At 46.6% G+C, this 19343-nt stretch overlaps 1 protein-coding gene across 4 annotated transcripts in view; it reads right to left on the reverse strand.

Annotated features, from left to right (window-relative positions):
* The window catches only part of LOC137416855 (ral GTPase-activating protein subunit alpha-1), a 344184-nt gene that overhangs the window by 165859 nt on the left and 158982 nt on the right, over window positions 1-19343 (reverse strand). For all 4 annotated transcript variants that reach the window (XM_068102513.2, XM_068102512.2, XM_068102510.2 and 1 more), the window contains 5 exons: window positions 18152-18344; window positions 6360-6542; window positions 6096-6251; window positions 2112-2305; window positions 1875-1973 (listed from right to left, as the gene is read on the reverse strand). In XM_068102513.2, the coding sequence (XP_067958614.2) occupies window positions 1875-1973; window positions 2112-2305; window positions 6096-6251; window positions 6360-6542; window positions 18152-18344 (825 nt within the window). The remainder of the gene's footprint in view (window positions 1-1874; window positions 1974-2111; window positions 2306-6095; window positions 6252-6359; window positions 6543-18151; window positions 18345-19343) is intronic.

Raw genomic sequence — 19343 nt, forward strand, 5'->3', positions numbered from 1 at the left:
AGATGCCAATGAGCTATCGTTCCTCAGACACACCCGCAGATGCCAATGAGCTATCGTTCCTCAGACACACCCGCAGATGCTAGTGGGCTATCGTTCCTCAGACACACCCGCAGATTCCAATGAGCTATCGTTCCTCAGACACACCCGCAGATGCCAATGAGCTATCGTTCCTCAGACACCAGCGCAGATGCTAGTGGGCTATCGTTCCTCAGACACACCCGCAGATGCCAATGAGCTATCGTTCCTCAGACACACCCGCAGATGCCAATGAGCTATCGTTCCTCAGACACACCCACAGATGCTAGTGGGCTATCGTTCCTTAGACATAACCACAGATGCTATTGCGCTATCGTTCCTCAGACGCAACCACAGATGCCAATGAGCTATCGTTCCTCAGACACAACCGCAGATGCTCGTGGGCTATCGTTCCTTAGACATAACCACAGATGCTATTGCGCTATCGTTCCTCAGACACACCCGCAGATGCCAATGAGCTATCGTTCCTCAGACACACCCACAGATGCTAGTGGGCTATCGTTCCTTAGACATAACCACAGATGCTATTGCGCTATCGTTCCTCAGACACAACCACAGATGCCAATGAGCTATCGTTCCTCAGACACAACCGCAGATGCTAGTGGGCTATCGTTCCTCAGACACAACCACAGATGCTCATGGGTTATCGTTCCTCAGACATAACCACAGATGCTAGTGGGCTATCGTTCCTCAGACATAACCACAGATGCTATTGCGCTATCGTTCCTCAGACAACCGCAGATGCCAATGAGCTATCGTTCCTCAGACACAACCGCAGATGCTAGTGGGCTATCGTTCCTCAGACACAACCACAGATGCTAATGGGCTATCGTTCCTCAGACATAACCACAGATGCTATTGGGCTATCGTTCCTCAGACACAACCACAGATGCTATTGGGCTATCGTTCCTCAGACATAACCACAGATGCTTGTGGGCTATCGTTCCTCAGACACAACCGCAGATGCTAATGGGCTATCGTTCCTCAGACATAACCACAGATGCTATTGCGCTATCGTTCCTCAGACATAACCGCAGATGCCAATGGGCTATCGTTCCTCAGACACAACCGCAGATGCTAGTGGGCTATCGTTCCTCAGACATAACCGCAGATGCCAATGGGCTAACGTTCCTCAGACACAACCACAGATGCTAATGGGCTATCGTTCCTCAGACATAACCACAGATGCTAGTGGGCTATCGTTCCTCAGACATAACCACAGATGCTAGTGGGCTATCGTTCCTCAGACATAACCACAGATGCTATTGCGCTATTGTTCCTCAGACACAACCACAGATGCCAATGAGCTATCGTTCCTCAGACACAACCACAGATGCTAATGGGCTATCGTTCCTCAGACACAACCACAGATGCTAATGGGCTATCGTTCCTCAGACACAACCACAGATGCTAATGGGCTATCGTTCCTCAGACATAACCACAGATGCTAGTGGGCTATCGTTCCTCAGACATAACCGCAGATGCTAGTGGGCTATCGTTCCTCAGACACAACCGCAGATGCTAATGAGCTATCGTTCATCAGCTCACAATGGAGCTTGACAGTTCTTGAACAGAATATCAGTTATATGTGACAACTGGACACCTGACAGCAGGAGTTCCATTAGCATCTGGTGCCAACATGAATTCAAGCACCCACCAGGTGGACATGATGTCGGATTTACACGACATGTTTGTACATTGCTGCAAATTTAGTTCAGTACTTGGTAAATGTCCAATTATTTGCTGCTCCCTTTGGGCACCTCGGCCATGCATTGGTCACAATATTTGCTTACTCTGCTTTCTACGTACATACAGACAATCATCTGCTCACTACGTACCTTAAACAACCACGGTGTGAACATACGGAGTGGAGGAATGAGTGTGGGTGTAGGAGGAGAGCTGTAGTTGTCTGCAGTGATGCCGAGGTTGTCTCTCATCTGCACATGAGGGGGGGGGGGGGGGGGGGGGGGTTGAAAGGAGGAATATATTTTGAGGGTGACCCTTGTAATGCGATTCTTGCAAGAAGTCTCTCAACCGTTTCATTCAAAGCAGCTCCTGCATATAGAGTTACCTACCTTAGCAAGGTTCTGCCACAGCTCACAAAGATAGTCCAAGGCCTGAGCATGAAACTCAGGGTTTTTGATGCTGTTCAAATCGCCCAGTATTCCGAGGATTCGGCGCCAAAGAACTGTGGCTACGTCGGCGTGCCAACCAATCAGGCTCCCTCCAGACATAATGCTGCTGTCCTCGGTGACTAGATCCGTCATCTCTGCAGAGGGAACAAGCAGGCATAGGATTGGATGATGATGACAAACGTAGGGGCAATTCCCCTGGTGCTCACCTGGTACATTGAACAATATACTCACCGACTAAAGGTATTTTAAACCAATTTCAATGCTTGCTAGAAGACAGAGCAGCATGGAGAATCATACGAACATAATCATAAGACTTTAAACAAACAAACAAAAAAATACCTATTTAGGGGGCAAGCCCCCCCGTAGACCACAGTAGACCCCGATTTTTTTAATGCCAGGAACAAACTTTGGTACAACACGGGTGATTAAGTTTGTGGTTAAGTTAAGTTTCATCAGAATCGTGTGTGTAGTTTCAGAGAAGAAAGCAAATACCTATTTTGGTGGGCAACCCCAAGGAGATCCCCAAAGCGACACATCTATCTATAATTCCAGCAATCTCTGTGTGTCTGTCTGTGTGTCTGTGTGTCTGTGACCGCTGTTTCTCGACAACCACGGGTCCGATATACTTGAAACTTGCCAGGTATATTGCTGGGGACCCGAGGATGTGCCTTTTCAAGGTTTGTAATTAATCGGACAAGTACCTACCGAGCTATGTCCAAAAAACGCTTCAACCAATCAGAGAGCAGCGAGCTATCACGTGTGCCGAACCGTTAATGCAATGCAAGCGTTAATGCGTTAATGCAAGGCTTTTCTTTTTTTCCCTCTTCTCTTTCTACTTTTCCTTGCGATTAAATTGCAAACAGCCAAAATACGTTGGCGCTAATTGAATAATTGGCCATTAACACTAAAATAATCATAACTGCGATATGCCAACTTCCGGACAGTGCAGCCTTCCATGTTGTTGTTGTTTGCAGCAGCTGTTTGCAGCAAGGCAAGGCTTTTCTTTTTTTCCCTCTTCTCTTTCTACTTTTCCTTGCGATTAAATTGCAAAAAGCCAAAATACGTTGGCGATAATTGAATAAATGGGCATTAATAGATAGATAGATAGATATGCGATATGCGAACTTCCGGACAGTGTGCGCGTTACGAGCTGACCGCCATTACGGTACGTAATTCGATTTCTTATGCGCATTATTTCTCCCAATTCAGTCAGAGCGAAGGGCGGAAGCGAAGAGCGTTGTTATTTTTTGTTTACGGGCGTACGGGCGGGGTAGAGCGTACGGGTAGCGTTTTTTTTTTTTTTTGGCAAGGAACGGGCACCCACGTACGGGCAATGCCCTAGTCTATCTATAATTCCAGTAATCTCTGTACGTCTGTACGTCTGTACGTTTGTTTGTCTGTGACCGCTGTTTCTCGACAACCACGGGTCCGATATACTTTTAACTTGCCAGGTATATTGCTGGGGACCCGAGGATGTGCCTTTTCAAGGTTTCATATTAATCGGACAATTACTTACCGAGCTATGTCCAAAAAACGATTCAACCAATCAGAGAGCAGCGAACGATCGCGTGTGCCGAACGTGGAGGACACACTCTGCCTCGGATGGCACATTTGAGAGCGTATTCATTTATTTCACGTTTGCAAACTATGTTGGCGTTAAACTATGTTTTAAAACTAATAAAACCGAATTTGCGATTCATTCGCTTTCCTGCGCGTTTGTGCACGCGATGGCGATTTCTTTACCAAACTCCGGAAGCCGTTCGCTTTGGACCAAACCATTGCATGTAAATAGAGGGGGGGGATTGTCACCGTACTCGCAAGCCGTTCGCTTTGGACCAAACCATTTCATGTAAATAGAGGGGGGGGATATAATTTTAGATATAGATATAGTACGGGCAATGCCCTAGTCTATCTATAATTCCAGTAATCTCTGTCTGTACGTTTGTTTGTCTGTGACCGCTGTTTCTCGACAACCACGGGTCCGATATACTTTTAACTTGCCAGGTATATTGCTGGGGACCCGAGGATGTGCCTTTTCAAGGTTTCATATTAATCGGACAATTACTTACCGAGCTATGTCCAAAAAACGATTCAACCAATCAGAGAGCAGCGAACGATCGCGTGTGCCGGCGTTGCGAATGGACCAAACCATTCCATGTAAATAGAGGGGGGGGGTTCTGTGGTCGTTGCGAATGGACGAAACCATTTCATGTAAATAGAGGGGGGGGATTGTCACTGTACTCGCAAGCCGTTCGCCGTTCGCTTTGGCGTTGCGAATGGACCAAACCATTTCATGTAAATAGAGGGGGGGGATATAATTTTAGATAGATATATAGTACGGGCATATATATAGTACGGGCATGCCCTAGTTTTTTTTAATGCCGCGAACAAACGTTGGTACATCATGGGTGATGGAGGTTGTGGTCAAGTTTCATCGAAATAGTGTGTGTAGTTTCAGAGGAAAAGCAAATTCCTATTTTTTTTGGTCGACATCAACTTTGTCGACATCAACTTTGACCCCCAGTAGACCCCTTAGACCCCGATCTTTTTAATGCAGTAAACAAACAAGTGAAGTTTTAATGCAAGTGAAGTTTCAAGTGTTTACGGACTGACAGACGGACAACGCGCCATCGCATAAGCTCCCCTGAACTTCGGCCCAGGTGAGCTAAAAAATCAAAACTGTTTGAACAGAAACACATGCATGCGCATGCACACGCTCACACACGTGTACACACACACACACGTGTACACACACACGCACACACACACACACACACACGTACACACACGTACACACACACACAGCAGGGAACAGGGGCATCGGGAGATCTGTGGAAGCGAGAGCGATGGGGCGGGGTACGCAGGAAAAACAAGATGGATACTACAAGGAATTTCAGGAAAGAAATCGGAATTTGAAGGAGGTGGATTTAGGGTGTATTAATGGGGGTAGAAAAGATCAAGATTTTGGTGGTGAACAGCTGGTTTAAAGACCTGGAATGAGGAGAGGGATTGAAGAGTGTGGGCGTTTGTTGCAGAGGCGGGAGAAAAGAGGAATGAAGAAGTGAAGGTGAGCACAACAGTATTTCATTGAGCTGCAGATGAAAGCCTTGTATGTGGTGAGGAGCTCAGGTGTGCCAAGGAAGGACTTCGCACGACGGAGGATGCCCAATCGGCGACTGGCTTTGGAGGCCATCTTGGAAATGTGGTTTTCCCAGGAAAGATCATGGCAGATAGTGAGACCCAAAAGCTTGAGTGACAGAACTTCTCGGAGAGGATTGTTCAGAAAGTGGATGGAGGGTTGTCCAGTCGGTCTTTTTGGAGAGACATAGTAAGAGTGAGAGATTTGTCAGGATTGAAAGACATGTTCCACTTGTTTGACCAGTCTGTGATTTTGTGCAGGTCTGCAGAGAGTGAGGAGGATGCTGCCTGCCGATCTGAGGGTTGAGATATGGAGCGGCAAAGAGCAGAGTCATCAGCAAAGAGATAGAGAGGATTTTGCCAGAGAGTCTGAATCACCAGCAAAGAGATAGAGAAGATTTCCAGAAAGATGAAAGCCTTGTATGTGGTGAGGAGCTCAGTGGAGTCAAGGAAGGACTTCACAAGATGGAGGATGCGCAGTTGGTGACTGGCCCTTGGAGGCCATCTTGGAAATGTGGTTTTCCCAGGAAAGATCATGGCAGATAGTGAGACCCGAAAGTTTGAGTGCCAAAACTTCTTGGAGAGGATTGTTGAGAAAGTAGATGGGAGGTTTGTCCAGTCGGTCTTTTCGGAGAGACAAAGTGAGAGCGTGAGATTTGTGTGTGAGAGTGTGAGAACTTCAGTGAAAGTAAATTCAAAGGGTCCCAGTTATACTATGTGGTATAGAATACAAGGCCAAATCAATATTTAAGCGACACCAGAAGGAAAATATATAAAACTACACACCAAGGTCATCAGGTGTGTTTAGAACTGAATGGTGCAGATGGTCATCCGAATTCAGCTCCAGCACTTTTCCAGTGGGACCATCGAAGCAGGTCGGCGATGGCGTGTGCGTCCGCGAGCTTGATCGCGAATGGGCTCGCGATGCGCCCTCTTCCGATTCTGCAACAAGACATGGTAATAGGATGTCTATTTGTGTTCATTTACTACTTCACTTTAATTTGCAGCTTTCCCAGGTCACAAAGGAACTAATACTTTTTAGGTACACACCAGTCATCGTGGTAGTCTCTGCAGAAGCGTGCTGCTGGCTCAGGCTGCTGTTTTCCGAATCTATGTGCATGGTAGTGAGGCTGACCACCTCGTGCTCTTCTTCGGCACCATGACCACCTGGAATCGGAGATTCCATCTCACTTCCCCCAGTTCCAGTGGACGCATCGCTGCTGAAGCTGTGACCTTGCACCAAAAAGGTGACTTGCATTAGAACATCTGGTTACAAAAGGTTGCTTTCACAAAGTTCTGTACAACTATTGTGTGAAAAACAGGAACAAATGGAGGCCGGAAGCTTGCATTAAAAAAACAAACAGGAATATAAAAATAGGCAATGACGTCAAATCCATGCCTGAAGAACCATGCATGAAAAAGGACTAATAAAGGTATTTTCTGTTGAAGCACATCCAAAATAAATCTTCAATAAAAAATATTTGCGACCGGTATTGGCTTTACCTCATCGATGTACAGTGACAAGGGACGTCAAGTGCTGGTTACCACAAAATATCCACCAACACGTGCACACCTCTTAGATTAATGGAAATTTGCACTTGTTCAGATCGATGATGATTAAAAACAAACAACAATCACCTGAAATTTAACAATTGGCCTCAAACGCAATGTTTCCGCAGCAGAGATGCCTCGTGCCGTGGACCATCAACAACGATGCTCAAACATCCTCGTGCTATATCTCAGTTGATTTTGCTGTCGCATTAACTACAAAATTCACCAACAGCATTATTCAATGTCTAAAACTAGAACGGTACTCGGTAGAGCCCATACCTCCGCCAGGTTGAACAGTTTACGTTTTGTATCCACCGATAGGCCGGATCTGGGTCGACACCTGAACCAAATCGAATCCGCTTGTTCTTGTCTCCTACCCAACCCATCCACCAACTTTTGTCCCGATGTGTCCATAACATTTTAAGATACCTTGCATTTTAAGATACCATTTTAAGATACGTTTTTGGACCCTCTCTCATTGGTGAAAAATCACTTTTAAATTCTAGTATCCAGATCTGGATCCGGATGTTCACCAAAATTGGATCAATTCATCCTTGTCACACCCAACCTGAAAACCAAATTTTCGTCTGAATCCATCCACACATTTTTGAGATCCCCTGCTCACAGACATAATCCTCGGTCCACCTTTGTTGGTGTTGGTAATAACTTCCCTATAAATGTAATAAAATACGAGTCTGGCCTGTACTGCGGACACTATGACTAAAAGCTGCAGGGCGACATGCACCATGCTCAGCATGTATTAGCAAGCCAAGGAAGATTATACAGGTACCCACTGTGAATGGCACGGCCACGACACAAGCTGGTTTTCCAGCGATGGCCTAACCAAGAAGCACATGGTAAGAGATGGACTGGAGCACAGTGCGGATGAATGGGTGGAAAAAGAAAGATAGGAAAATAAAACAATATCTGTAAACACAAGTCACACAAGGCCTCCATTCTGTGCATTCAAAAGCAACGATGCATTAACTGCATAGCTCGAAATTCTGCTTTATTCATAGTTCCACATAATTGGAAGCACATGCTGCAAGCACAACATGAAGCTCACTTTAACAGGCCACCAGTTGTACAAAAAATACTTGTACAACTTCATCTACATATTCAATGTGAAACAAAGGCCTAATGCTTGGATTTACCTCACCCATGTTCCTCCATTCTCCTTCAAATTTGCTTTCCCCCTTGTTTCCAACTCCCCGATCTTTCATTTGCTCAATTTGTCTTCCTACTCCGACATATATATATACACACACGAGTCATACCAGCAAAAGTATCCGTCCCCAGTGATGGGAAAAATTTAAGTTAATCTATCAATTTAAATTATTTCATGGACCGACTAAAAAGGTCAATTGTGTTGCACTCTCGGTTTCACTCACAACCAAAGCCCGGAACTACTTATGCCATGCACCACAAAATGCTGATGCAACATCTGGCGGCGGAGGTTCAATTTGTCGAAAAGGAGGGCAACATTTAACCATTTTAAATTGTGTGTTACTCCATGAAGATTGGTATTAAATCTACTTTAATGCAGATGTTGTTGTTTTTTGTAAATGGCATTTGCCCGAAACAAGACAGAGCCACGAATTGTAAACACTGGCAAAACCTTCACATAGTCGTGAAACAAGGAAACCTCTTTACAGGACCACTGTGCAGAAGGTGGTAACTAGGCCAGGTGGGAAAATGAAATTTCCGACCCCCATTCGGTGATTTTTAGGAGACACCATCTCCGCACTGGATGGCCATTTGTCCCCCTTGGGAGTTTATCTGCCCGTCCCTTGTCAGGTGTTGTTTTTAGTCCTGGCATGGTGTCACAGTCACCCACCCCATGAGGAAAGCCAGTGAGAGGTGTCGGTTTAGTCACCGACAACACGACCGTGCGGCAGGTTACATATTACCAGTGATGGTCCCAAAATAATGATCTGACAACAAATGTCAAGTCAGTCTTTCATGGTGATTTTAAAGATTACTAGAAGGAACAACAAGTGACTGACTATATATAATCCATCAAGAAAAGTGAAATGAAAATGCAAAATAACCAATCAGCAGCTTTTCAAATGAAGTGTGGGAAGCGGCTACTGCAAATAGGGGACAGACAAATGCACGGACAGACACCACGGTTTGTATTATATAATAGATATTATGGAGATGCTTTTTAAGCACCCAGTGAAGAGCAAATAAGTAATGAACAAAATCTATAGTCAAAACGAAACGAAGCTGAATTGCAGCAAGAAAATTATATTTTAAATCATTTGACAGTCAGCTCACTACTTCATTGTAATATATGCATGATTCATGAGTTTTCAAGCATGTGCAACTATTAGTTTCAATTCTGTAAAGGGGTTTCAGGCAGTGATTCCTATTTATCAGTAGAGTTGGGTGAGGGAGGGAGGGGACACTATAGCATTTCACAGACTCCCCAACGAGGGCCCACCGTTTGCCAATCTGCAGCTCCCAACACCAAAATGGAGGTTGAGGGCCATAAAGATGGGAAAATGCGGCAAGTAACAAGTACAGACATACATGCATATGCGGCAACAACGTTGCAAGATAGCAGCAGCCATTGGCAGCTATAGGCATGGCGACTGCAGCATGTTTGCTTCCCGACTAGAGAAAGACCATCCTCTTTGTATTCGGGTTGAACTTGTACAGTTGCAGCAGTGCAGGGACACACAAGGTCTCAATTAAGACCAGCTGGAGCAGCTGCACCACCTAACACTAATGCCGTAGCACTTAATGCCTTAGCACTTATACCTGAGATTGCAAAAGAAGGAAGTTACCTGTACATTTCCAGGGATATGACCCTGGCTGTCATCAATATGGTCCAATAGCGACCATCTGATTGCGGGACCGTGCGTAGCCTTACATCAGGAGGACTCAGGAGCAGTACAAAGCAATGGGGGCATTCATATTTTGCGGTAGTGCATAGGCCTAGGATGTAGTCAACCCGTGACTTCCACGTATGGTCGTATCTTCAGAGGGATCCTCCCTCTATTCTCGTCTTCCACAATACCCTCGGACCCCGCTATTCATGGGGGATACGTTCTTGGAGAAACCGTGAATAGCGGGGCGTTGTTTCAATGGAAAAGGGGAGGATAGATAGGTTCCCAATTCGCAAAAATCCGTGAATACAGAGGACCAAACCGCGAATGGCGAGGTAAAAGCTGCGAATGGTGAGACAAAATCCACGAATGGCGAGGCAAATCCAGAGAATGTCGACGATAATCCGCGTAGGTCGATGAAAGTCCCGCAAATGGCGAGGCAAATCCCATGAATATCATTGAAAATCCCGCAAATGTATGAGGCGGCATTGTTTTAATGCCCCTGAAAAACCGCTAATTTACGGAACACGACCGCGAATAGAAAAAAACAAACCACGATTTTGCGAAACATGGCCGCGAATAGAAAAATAAAACGCAAATTTGCGGGACAATTTTCCACGAATAGAGAAACAGGTCGCATTTTATCACCCGCAAATATGTGGAATCCGCGAATTAGCAGAACCGTCCGACTATATATCGTTTAATTCGAGCAGCGATGAGGTCCCCGTCGGGTGTTGACTGAAGCTTTGTTGGAACCACCACATCCCCATCGTCAGAGGGTGAGTGGGGGAGGACACTCATGATCTGATGGGCAAACCTGGCATGGTTGACGGCTGTGTAAACTGCATTAGTCAGCCAGCCTTTGAGCATTTTACAACACTCATCGATCACGATGACCGATTCCATATTGCCAAGGCGATGGCCCAGTGCAACCAGGTTCCATTCGCTGATAGGTTTATCAGCAGGGATACATAGCTAGTGTTGATACATTTGTACATCACATTGCTGCAACCTCAGGCGGGGATTGTATTGATGCTTCTGAGCAAGGTCATTTTCGATCTCCACCTTCGTTCGATCTCCGCTCCATCTGGATTGTAAATCACCTTCTATTCTTCTGTTCCTCCTTCTCAACTTGTTCTGCAATCATCGTCCCCCAGCCTCCCTGCCCTCATTTCAGTGAATACCCAGACTTCTCTTCACAGCTTTGTTTTAAAATGTTTAAACTTCCTTCTCGTGTGTTGCATACTCTCTTCGATTACAATTCACTCTTCTTCCTTTACAAAAGGCCATTTTCAAATTGCTCTTTCAATCATTCCACGAAAAAAAATTCAATCTCTTCCAGCTTGCCCTTTCTCCAATCTCTAAACTCACCTTCATATCACACCTCTTCTGACGTTTTCAAACGCATCTCTGAGTTTAAAATCTCAAGAACCCCATGTTCATATTTCATTCATCGTTCCTTTTGTACATCTTCAGTGTGAAATCACTCTCTGTTCCGTCCTCCACTGGTACTTGCCCCTATCCTACCAACCCTATATCTCTTATCAGTGTCCCAAACCATGTATCCTCCCTCTACTCCCTCCTACCCTAATTCCATCACCACCTACCCCCGAACCCTCCCCTTCAAATCTCCCCCCTCCCCTTTAAATCTCCCCTCTCAACCCTCCCCCCTCAAGTTCCCCTTCAAATCTCACCCTTCAACCCTCCCCTTGAAATCTCCCACTCACCCCTCCCCTTCAAATCTCCCACTCACCCCTCCCCTTAAAATCTCCCCTCCAACCCCTCCCCTTCAAATCTCCCACTCACTCCTCCCCTTCAAATCTCCCCTCTCACCCCTCCCCATTAAATTTCCCCCCCTCACTCCTCCAATTCTCTCCTCTCACCCCTCCTCCTCAAAGTTTCCTCTTAACTCATCCACAAAGCTGCACCCTCCACCCTTCCTCTCTCTTCCAACACCTCCTCCAATCTTCTTCTTCCCGATGGCCCCAACCCCCTCAAAGTGCCTCATCCCATCACTAACGAGCCCTTCGTCCTCGTCTACCTCATCCTGCCCTCTCTCCTCGCTCTTCTGGAATCTTTGATACACTGTCAACAACTCTCCCTACCTCGCTCTGACATCCCACATCTTACCATCGCTCTCCCCTCTCTTGTAGATGATTCTCCCCCTCCATCTTCCTCAACAGTATGGAACTCAAACTTCCAGGGACATCGCTCAAACCTGAATGATCTCTCCATCAAGGTTGCTTTTGACAAACCAGACTTGATTTGCTTAACAGAAACTTTCCTCCTTCAACATGTCTCTGATTCCTTAATATCTCTCCCTGGTTACTCCCTCCTCCGGTATGATAGACCCGAGCCTCGTCCTGGTCGTGCAGTTGCTCTCTATATCAAAAACTCTACACCCCCAGGAGTACCTCTGGCTACAGCTTTCCCTCCGCTTCCACCTTTTGTCCTAATGTGTTCTGTACCGTCACCCAAACAGCGATGACAACATTTGCATATATCACAATCCAACAATATGGACCAACTTCTATCCACTCATCCAAACTCTCTCTTCCTCATATGTGGCGACTTCATCTATCATCATGCTAGCTGGCTGGGTATGGGTACCTCTTGCTCCAGTCATGGCACCTCAGCAAAGGACTTCTGCGACTCATTGGGACTGACACAATCTGCCAATTTCCTGAACCAGATCTCAGTCAATGGAGTATCTTCTCTTGTAGACTTGGTCATGACAAACTTCCCTGCAAATGTCTGCTGCTCTTCTTCTGCTCCAATCGGTTCTTCTGATCACTTCTGATCACTAAAGTGGACATCTCTCTGGCCATTCTCAGAGAGCCTCCTCAGCGCCGGTGAGTCTGGAATTTCACTCAGGCCGACTGGCACGGTCTTCAAACAGCCATCAATCATCTGGACTGGTCTCCCATCTCTACCGACTCTGACATCAACTCATCCTGGGAATTCTTCCAAAGCAAACTGTTCTCTCTCATGCACAGATTTATCCCATCTCGTCTTCAGTTGTCATACCCTTCCTCCCGTCCATGGTACACGGAATCTTGTGGTGAGGCAGTTGCCCTGAAACAACTTTCCTTCGCCTCCTGAAAGGCAAATCCAACTGAAGGAAATCTCAGTTCCTTTCACAAAGTTCGGAACAAGTGTGTGTCTACCCTCAGGAGAGCCAGGACACAATATCTCTCTAATCTCAAGACTGAACTATCAAGCCTGTCTCCCTCCACCAAATCCTGGTGGCGTCTGGTCAAATCTGTTTCTGGTGTTTGTTCCCCTCCATCCCCTCCCTTACGTCAAATGGCGACACAGCTGACCCCGCACGTGAAAAAGCTGAATGCCTCAACTCTGTGTTTGCCTCAAAATCTTGTGTCCCAAACTCATCTCTCTCTGTACCCACATTACCCAGTCGAACCCAGCTGCTCCTGGATTCTGTGTCCACTCCTGACAAGGTGGAGAAGTTTCTGTCAAACCTTGACTCTGATTCTGCAACTGGACCAGACGGCATTAGCACACGGGTCTTAAAATCCTGCTCTGCCGCTCTATCTCACCCTCTCTTTTGCTCAAGGTCATCTGCCATCAGTTTGAAAATCAGCAAAAATTACCGCTTTACACAAAAAAGGTGCAAAAACAGATCCTTGCAACTACAGACCAATCAGCCTGCTCCCAATTATCAGCAAAGTCATGGAATCCATCATTGCTTCGGACATCAAATCCTTCCTCTTCTCCAATGGCTTGATCTCTGATCATCAATTTGGTTTCAGACGAGGTTACTCTACTCTGGACATGCTGCTTCTGCTGTCTCAACAATGAATGGAGGTCCTCAATGCCAAACAGGAAATCAGAGCCGTCTCCCTTGACACATCACGTGCCTTCGATATAGTCTGGCATCCCGTCCTGCTCACCAAACTCTCCTCCTATGGTATCCATGCAAACCTCCAAGCATGGCTTGCGGACTTCCTCTCTGGTCGTCGTCAACGTGTGGCGCTACTCCCCCAGGTAGTGTTCTGGGCCCTTTGCTTTTTATGGTATTCATCAAAGATCTCTCTGACTCTCTGGAAAATCCTCTCTATCTCTTTGTTGATGACTCTACTCTCTGCTGCTCCATTCGTCATCCCTCAGATCGGCAGTCTGCAGCCTCCTCACTCTCTGCAGACCTGGACAAAATCACAGACTGGTCAAACAAGTGGAACATGTCTTTCAATCCTGACAAATCTCACATTCTCACTTTGTCTCTTCCGAATACAACGTCTGGAAAACCCTCCCATCTAAATTTCGGAACAATCCTCTCGAAGACGTTCTGTCACTCAAATTTTTGGGTCTCACTATCTGGGAAAACCACATTTCCAAGCGGGCCTCCAAAGCCAGTTGCCGACAGGGCATCCTCCGTCATGCGAAGTCCTTCCTTGGCACACCTGAGCTCCTCACCACATACAAGGCTTTAATCTGCAGCTCAATGGAAAACTGTTCTCCCCTCTGGGCTAGTGCTCCTGCCTCGCACCTAGCTCGGCTTCACGCTGTTGAAACCAAAGCTTTCAGAATCATTGGAATCTCCCGCAATGAAGCTAACTCCGAGGGCCTTTCACTCACTCACTGCAGGCAAGTTGGTGGTCTTTCCGTCTTCTACCGACTCCTCTCCGGCCTTGCGCCCCCAGCTCTCTCTGGGCTCTGTCCCGCAAATATTCCTGCAGGTTGCACAAGATCTGCCAGCAACACTCTTTTGGTGAAATGGCCAAAATCAAGACTCTCTGCTCACCTTCACTCCTTCATTCCTCTTTTCTCCCGCCTCTGGAACAAACTCCCTCAATCTCCTCAATCCCACTTCTCCCTCCAGGTCTTTAAAACAGCTGTACACCACCATCTTTTATCTTCCCCCATCCAAAACCATGATCTCTTCTACCCCCGTTAATTTCACCCCAGATCCACTTTTTTGAAATTCGAACTTCTTTTCTGGAAGTTGTTTCTGGAAGTTCTGGAAGTTCTGGAAGTCCAAGTGTTTCATACCTTTCCCGCCCCCCACCCCAGCTCCCTCCCCCCGCCTTCCCATGCCTCCTCCCCCCCAAGATCTTCCGATGTCCCTGTTCTCTGCTGTTGTACTTGTGTGCTTCCCTCTCTCTCCCCATCTTGTCTCCCGCTGCCTTTATTGTACGTTTTGTGTGTCCGTTTGTTTTTTTTGTCATTAATGTTAGCTCTTACACGAGCCTCAATCTTGTATCCAAAAACAAACAAACGAAAAAGCGGGCCGGGTTGGGCCTGTTTTTAGGATAGTCATGGTCATGGCCAGGTGTTTGTGTGTTGCACCAGGACTTCAGGAGCTGGGGTCCTTCTCAAATTAATGAATGAGCAAGGGGTTCACGCCACTGCCTGAACTTGCTGGATTGGTGGGCCCGTTTTCCGAGTCTCTGGGTGGCAGGCAGACGCTCACGCGGATTCTTTTTGGTACACTGGTTGCAGCGTTAGTCCTTCGGCTTAGTCAGTGACATAATCGAGCTTCTTTGCCTCTCTGATGCTGGCCTAGCTTGTGGGGGTTTTCTGCATCACGAGGTAGGGCTGGGAACCGCCCGGTTTGTTTAGCCTGCTTGATTCTCTTCTGAGGGTGTGGGCCTCATCTATTGCCTTGATGAGACCTGATGTACGGAGCTTCAACGTACCTGGAAGCCCGTATTGCTTTAATGAAACATGAAGGTTTTTTTATGGTTTCAGACAATAAAAATAGATATATATGTATATATTTATGTATGCAAACATGCAGAAAGAATATTGAGGGGAGTGGTGGAGGGTGAGTTGGGGGAGGGGGGAGGGGAGGAGGGTGGTTGAAGGTGTCTCACGAAAGAACAAGTAACAAGTCTTGATCTCTGATCATCAATTTGGATTCAGACCAGGTCACTCTACTCTGGACATGCTGCTTCTCCTGTCTCAACAATGGATGGAGGTCCTCAATGCCAAACAGGAAATCAGAGCTGTCTCCCTCGACATATCACATGCCTTCGATACGGTCTGGCACCCAGCTCTGCTCACCAAACTCTACTCCTATGGTATCCATGGAAATCTCCATGCATGGCTTGCGGACTTCCTCTCTGGTCGTAGTCAACGTGTGGCCCTGAATGGATTTCTCTCATCTCCCCTTCCTGTTCAGGCTGGAGTTCCCCAAGGCAGTGTGCTGGGCCCTGTGCTTTTTCTGGTCTTTATCAATGATCTCTCCGACTCTCTGGAAAATCCTCTCTATCTCTTTGCTGATGACTCCACTCTCTGCCGCTCCATTCCTCTTCCCTCAGATCGGCAGTCTGCAGCCTCCTCACTCTCTGAAGACCTGGACAAAATCACAGACTGGTCAAACAAGTGGAACATGTCTTTCAATCCTGACAAATCTCACACTCTTACTATGTCTCTCCGAAAAGATCGACTGGACAACCCTCCCATCTACTTTCTCAACAATCCTCTCCAAGAAGTTCTGTCGCTCAAGCTTTTGGGTCTCACTATCTGCCATGATCTTTCTTGGGAAAACCACATTTCCAAGCTGGCCTGCAAAGCCAGTCGCCGACTGGGCATCCTCCGTCGTGCGAAGTCCTTCCTAGGCACACCTGAGCTCCTCACCACATACAAGGGTTTCATCCGCAGCTCAATGGAACACTGTTCTCCCCTATGGGCTGGTGCTCCTGCCTCACACCTAGCTCGGCTTCACGCTGTTGAAACCAAAGCTTTCAGAATCATTGGAATCTCCCGCGATGAAGCTATCTCTGAGGGCCTTTCACTCACTCACCGCAGGCAGGTAGGTGGACTTTCTGTCTTCTACCGACTCCTCTCCGGCCTTGCTCCCCCAGCTCTCTCTGTGCTCTGTCCCCCAAATATTCCTACAGGTCGCACAAGATCTGCCAGCAAGCCTCTGATGGTTAAACTGCCAAAATCTCGGCTCTCTGCTCACCTTCACTCCTTCATTCCTCTTTTCTCCCGCCTCTGGAACAAACTCCAACACTCCCTTCAATCCCACTCCTCCCTCCAGGTCTTTAAAACAGCTGTTCACCACCATCTCTTATCTTCCCCCATCCAAAACCTTGATCTTTTCTACCCCCACTAATTCACCCCAGATCCACCTTGTTTGTAATTCCAACTTCTTTCCTGGTAGTCCTGGCAGTGTCCATATGTTTTAAGCCTCTCCCACCCCCTTTCCCATGCCTCCCCCCCAAAGCCCTCTCCCTCCCACAGTTCTCTCGATGTCTCCATGTCTCTCGGTTCCTGCTCTCAAATGTTGTGTTTGTGTCCTTCCCCCTCTCTCCCCATCTTGTCTACCGCTCCCGATGCTTTTTGTTTTGTGTCGGTTTGTCGGTTATGTGTCGGTTTGTCGGTTTTTCTTTCTGTGTGATAAATGTTCGCTCCTTCACGAGCCTCGATCTTGTATACCAAAAAAAAAAAAAAAAAAAAAAAAAGTAGCAGCTGCGGTTAGCCAAAAAGCAACCAGAATGCAATCCGAATGCAAAGAGAATAAATACCTTAAATATGGGAATAAAACTGCAGCAACTGTGCCAGTTCAAACCGAATACAAAGATGATGGTCTTTCTCTAATACAATAACAACAACAACAGGCATTTTAAGGCCATTTTACCTGCTAGAGCGGGGGTTAGCCTTGCGGGCCCCATGACAATCTTGTGGGTCTTTCTCTAATAGGGAAGCAAATATGCTGCAGTCGCTATGCCTATGGCTGCCCATGGCTGCTGCTATCTTGCAACGTTGTTGCCGCATGTGCATGTCTGTACTTGTTACTTGCAGCATTTTCCATCTTTTTGCCCTTCGAACCATGTTTTGGTGTTGGGATCCGAGGATTGGCAAACGGTGGGCCCCAGTTTGGGAGTCTGAAATGCTATAGTCCCCCACTGAATGCCCATATCAGGTTCTGCCAAATTGTTTTTAGAAAGCCAAATACAATTTGAGGGCAAATTATTCTCTGATAATGAGAACACAAAGTGTATGAGAGTGAACAACCCTTTTCAAGACCATGAAGAAAGAGAAGACGTATTTTGCAAACTTGGACATGACCGACATATCCAGGACAAATAAACTCATCTGATGATGGGAAATGGATTCAAAGAAGATTCTCATTATCATAGACCTGGACCAATAGCTACCCATAAAATATGTGGTCGAGACTATAACAACCTCAGAACATCATCAGCACTATGGTTTCTGAAATTATAATATTTCTATCCAATTATGAAACTCTTCTTAAAAGTTTGACAGTTCTGCAATTGCGTGCCTGCCGTGTATGCCGCCCCGGCCCTCTCTCTTCCACAGATCTCACGATGTCCCTGTTCCCCACTGTTGTTGTGCTCCCTCTCTCAACCCCTATTGTCTCCCGCCCCCCTTCATGATAATTTATATGTGTTGGCTCTTATACATGCCTCGACTTAGTATACAAAATAAATAAATGATGAAATAAAAAAAAGACCTGACACTTACCTTTAGGTTTGAGGCCATCATGCTGGAAGGCACTGAAACTTGAAGGTTGACCCTCAAGACAGGTAGCTCTAGGCAAATGGCAAGAAGGTGAGGGCCACTCAAACTGTGCGTCAGACTCTGGTGGCCCCTGCCCCATATCCCCTGCTTCAAAGGGTAGCTCGGCGCTGATTGGACTACCACCACCAACATTCTTCTGCAAACCAGAAAATAGCATTGCGTTTTGTCAGAACAGGGTGAATAGGCAACTCAATAACTAAATAAAGGTAGTGTGCTCCAATCAGTCTGCTTTTCCATCCTGTCCAAGCAACCTGTGGTTTTCCTGTCACACTACGATGCTGTTACATTCCATTCCATGCTCAACTCCTGCATGCTTGGGAAAGTTTGTGATGTGGTGTGAGGTCATGCTCATTGGTGTTACATCATGTGCCAGCCAGCAAAGGTGACTCGAATGCCGATCCTGGTTTGAATATAAAACTGAGCCGCATCATTAACCACAATAACATAGTTCATTACAACGAGAATTTGATCCGTGCGCACTGCCCATCAACCATGCCTTTCGACTTGTGATCGTACAACAACAATAACAACAATAACAACAACAGCAATAACAACGGAATGACAACATTATTATTGCCATTGTAAAGGAGGTTTACTATGGGTTGTTGTTGTATGCAGATGATCTGGTGTTGATTGGAGAAAGTATGGATGGACTGAATGAGAAGATGAACAAGTGGAAGGAATGTATGGAGACAAAAGGTCTGAAGGTGAATATCGGAAAGACGAAGGTGATGGCAAGTGGTAAAGCATGTGGTGAGGTGGAAAGAACTGGGAAGTGGCCATGTGCTGTGTGCAGGAAGGGTGTCGGAGTGAACTCCATTCAATGTACAATGTGCGCTGAGTGGGTTCATCAAAAATGTAGTGGTCTGAGAGGGTCATTAACCAGTGTGGCAGCTACATTCAAATGTAAGGTGTGCACAGAAGGAGCTGCAGATGGAGGAAATGTTGAGTTGGATCTTGGAGACGACGTGAAGCTGGAAGGTGTGAAAACATTTTGCTACCTAGGAGACATGCTGAATGGAGGTGGATCAGACTCGGCAACGGTTGCTCGAGTGAGATGTGCATGGAAGAAGTTTCGGGAACTGAGTTGCGTGCTGACGAGGAGGGGAGTGTCGTTGAAGCTGAAGGGAAAGGT

Source organism: Myxine glutinosa, chromosome 11 (assembly GCF_964187855.1).
Source record: "Myxine glutinosa chromosome 11, kmMyxGlut1.1, whole genome shotgun sequence".
NCBI lineage: Eukaryota > Metazoa > Chordata > Myxini > Myxiniformes > Myxinidae > Myxine > Myxine glutinosa.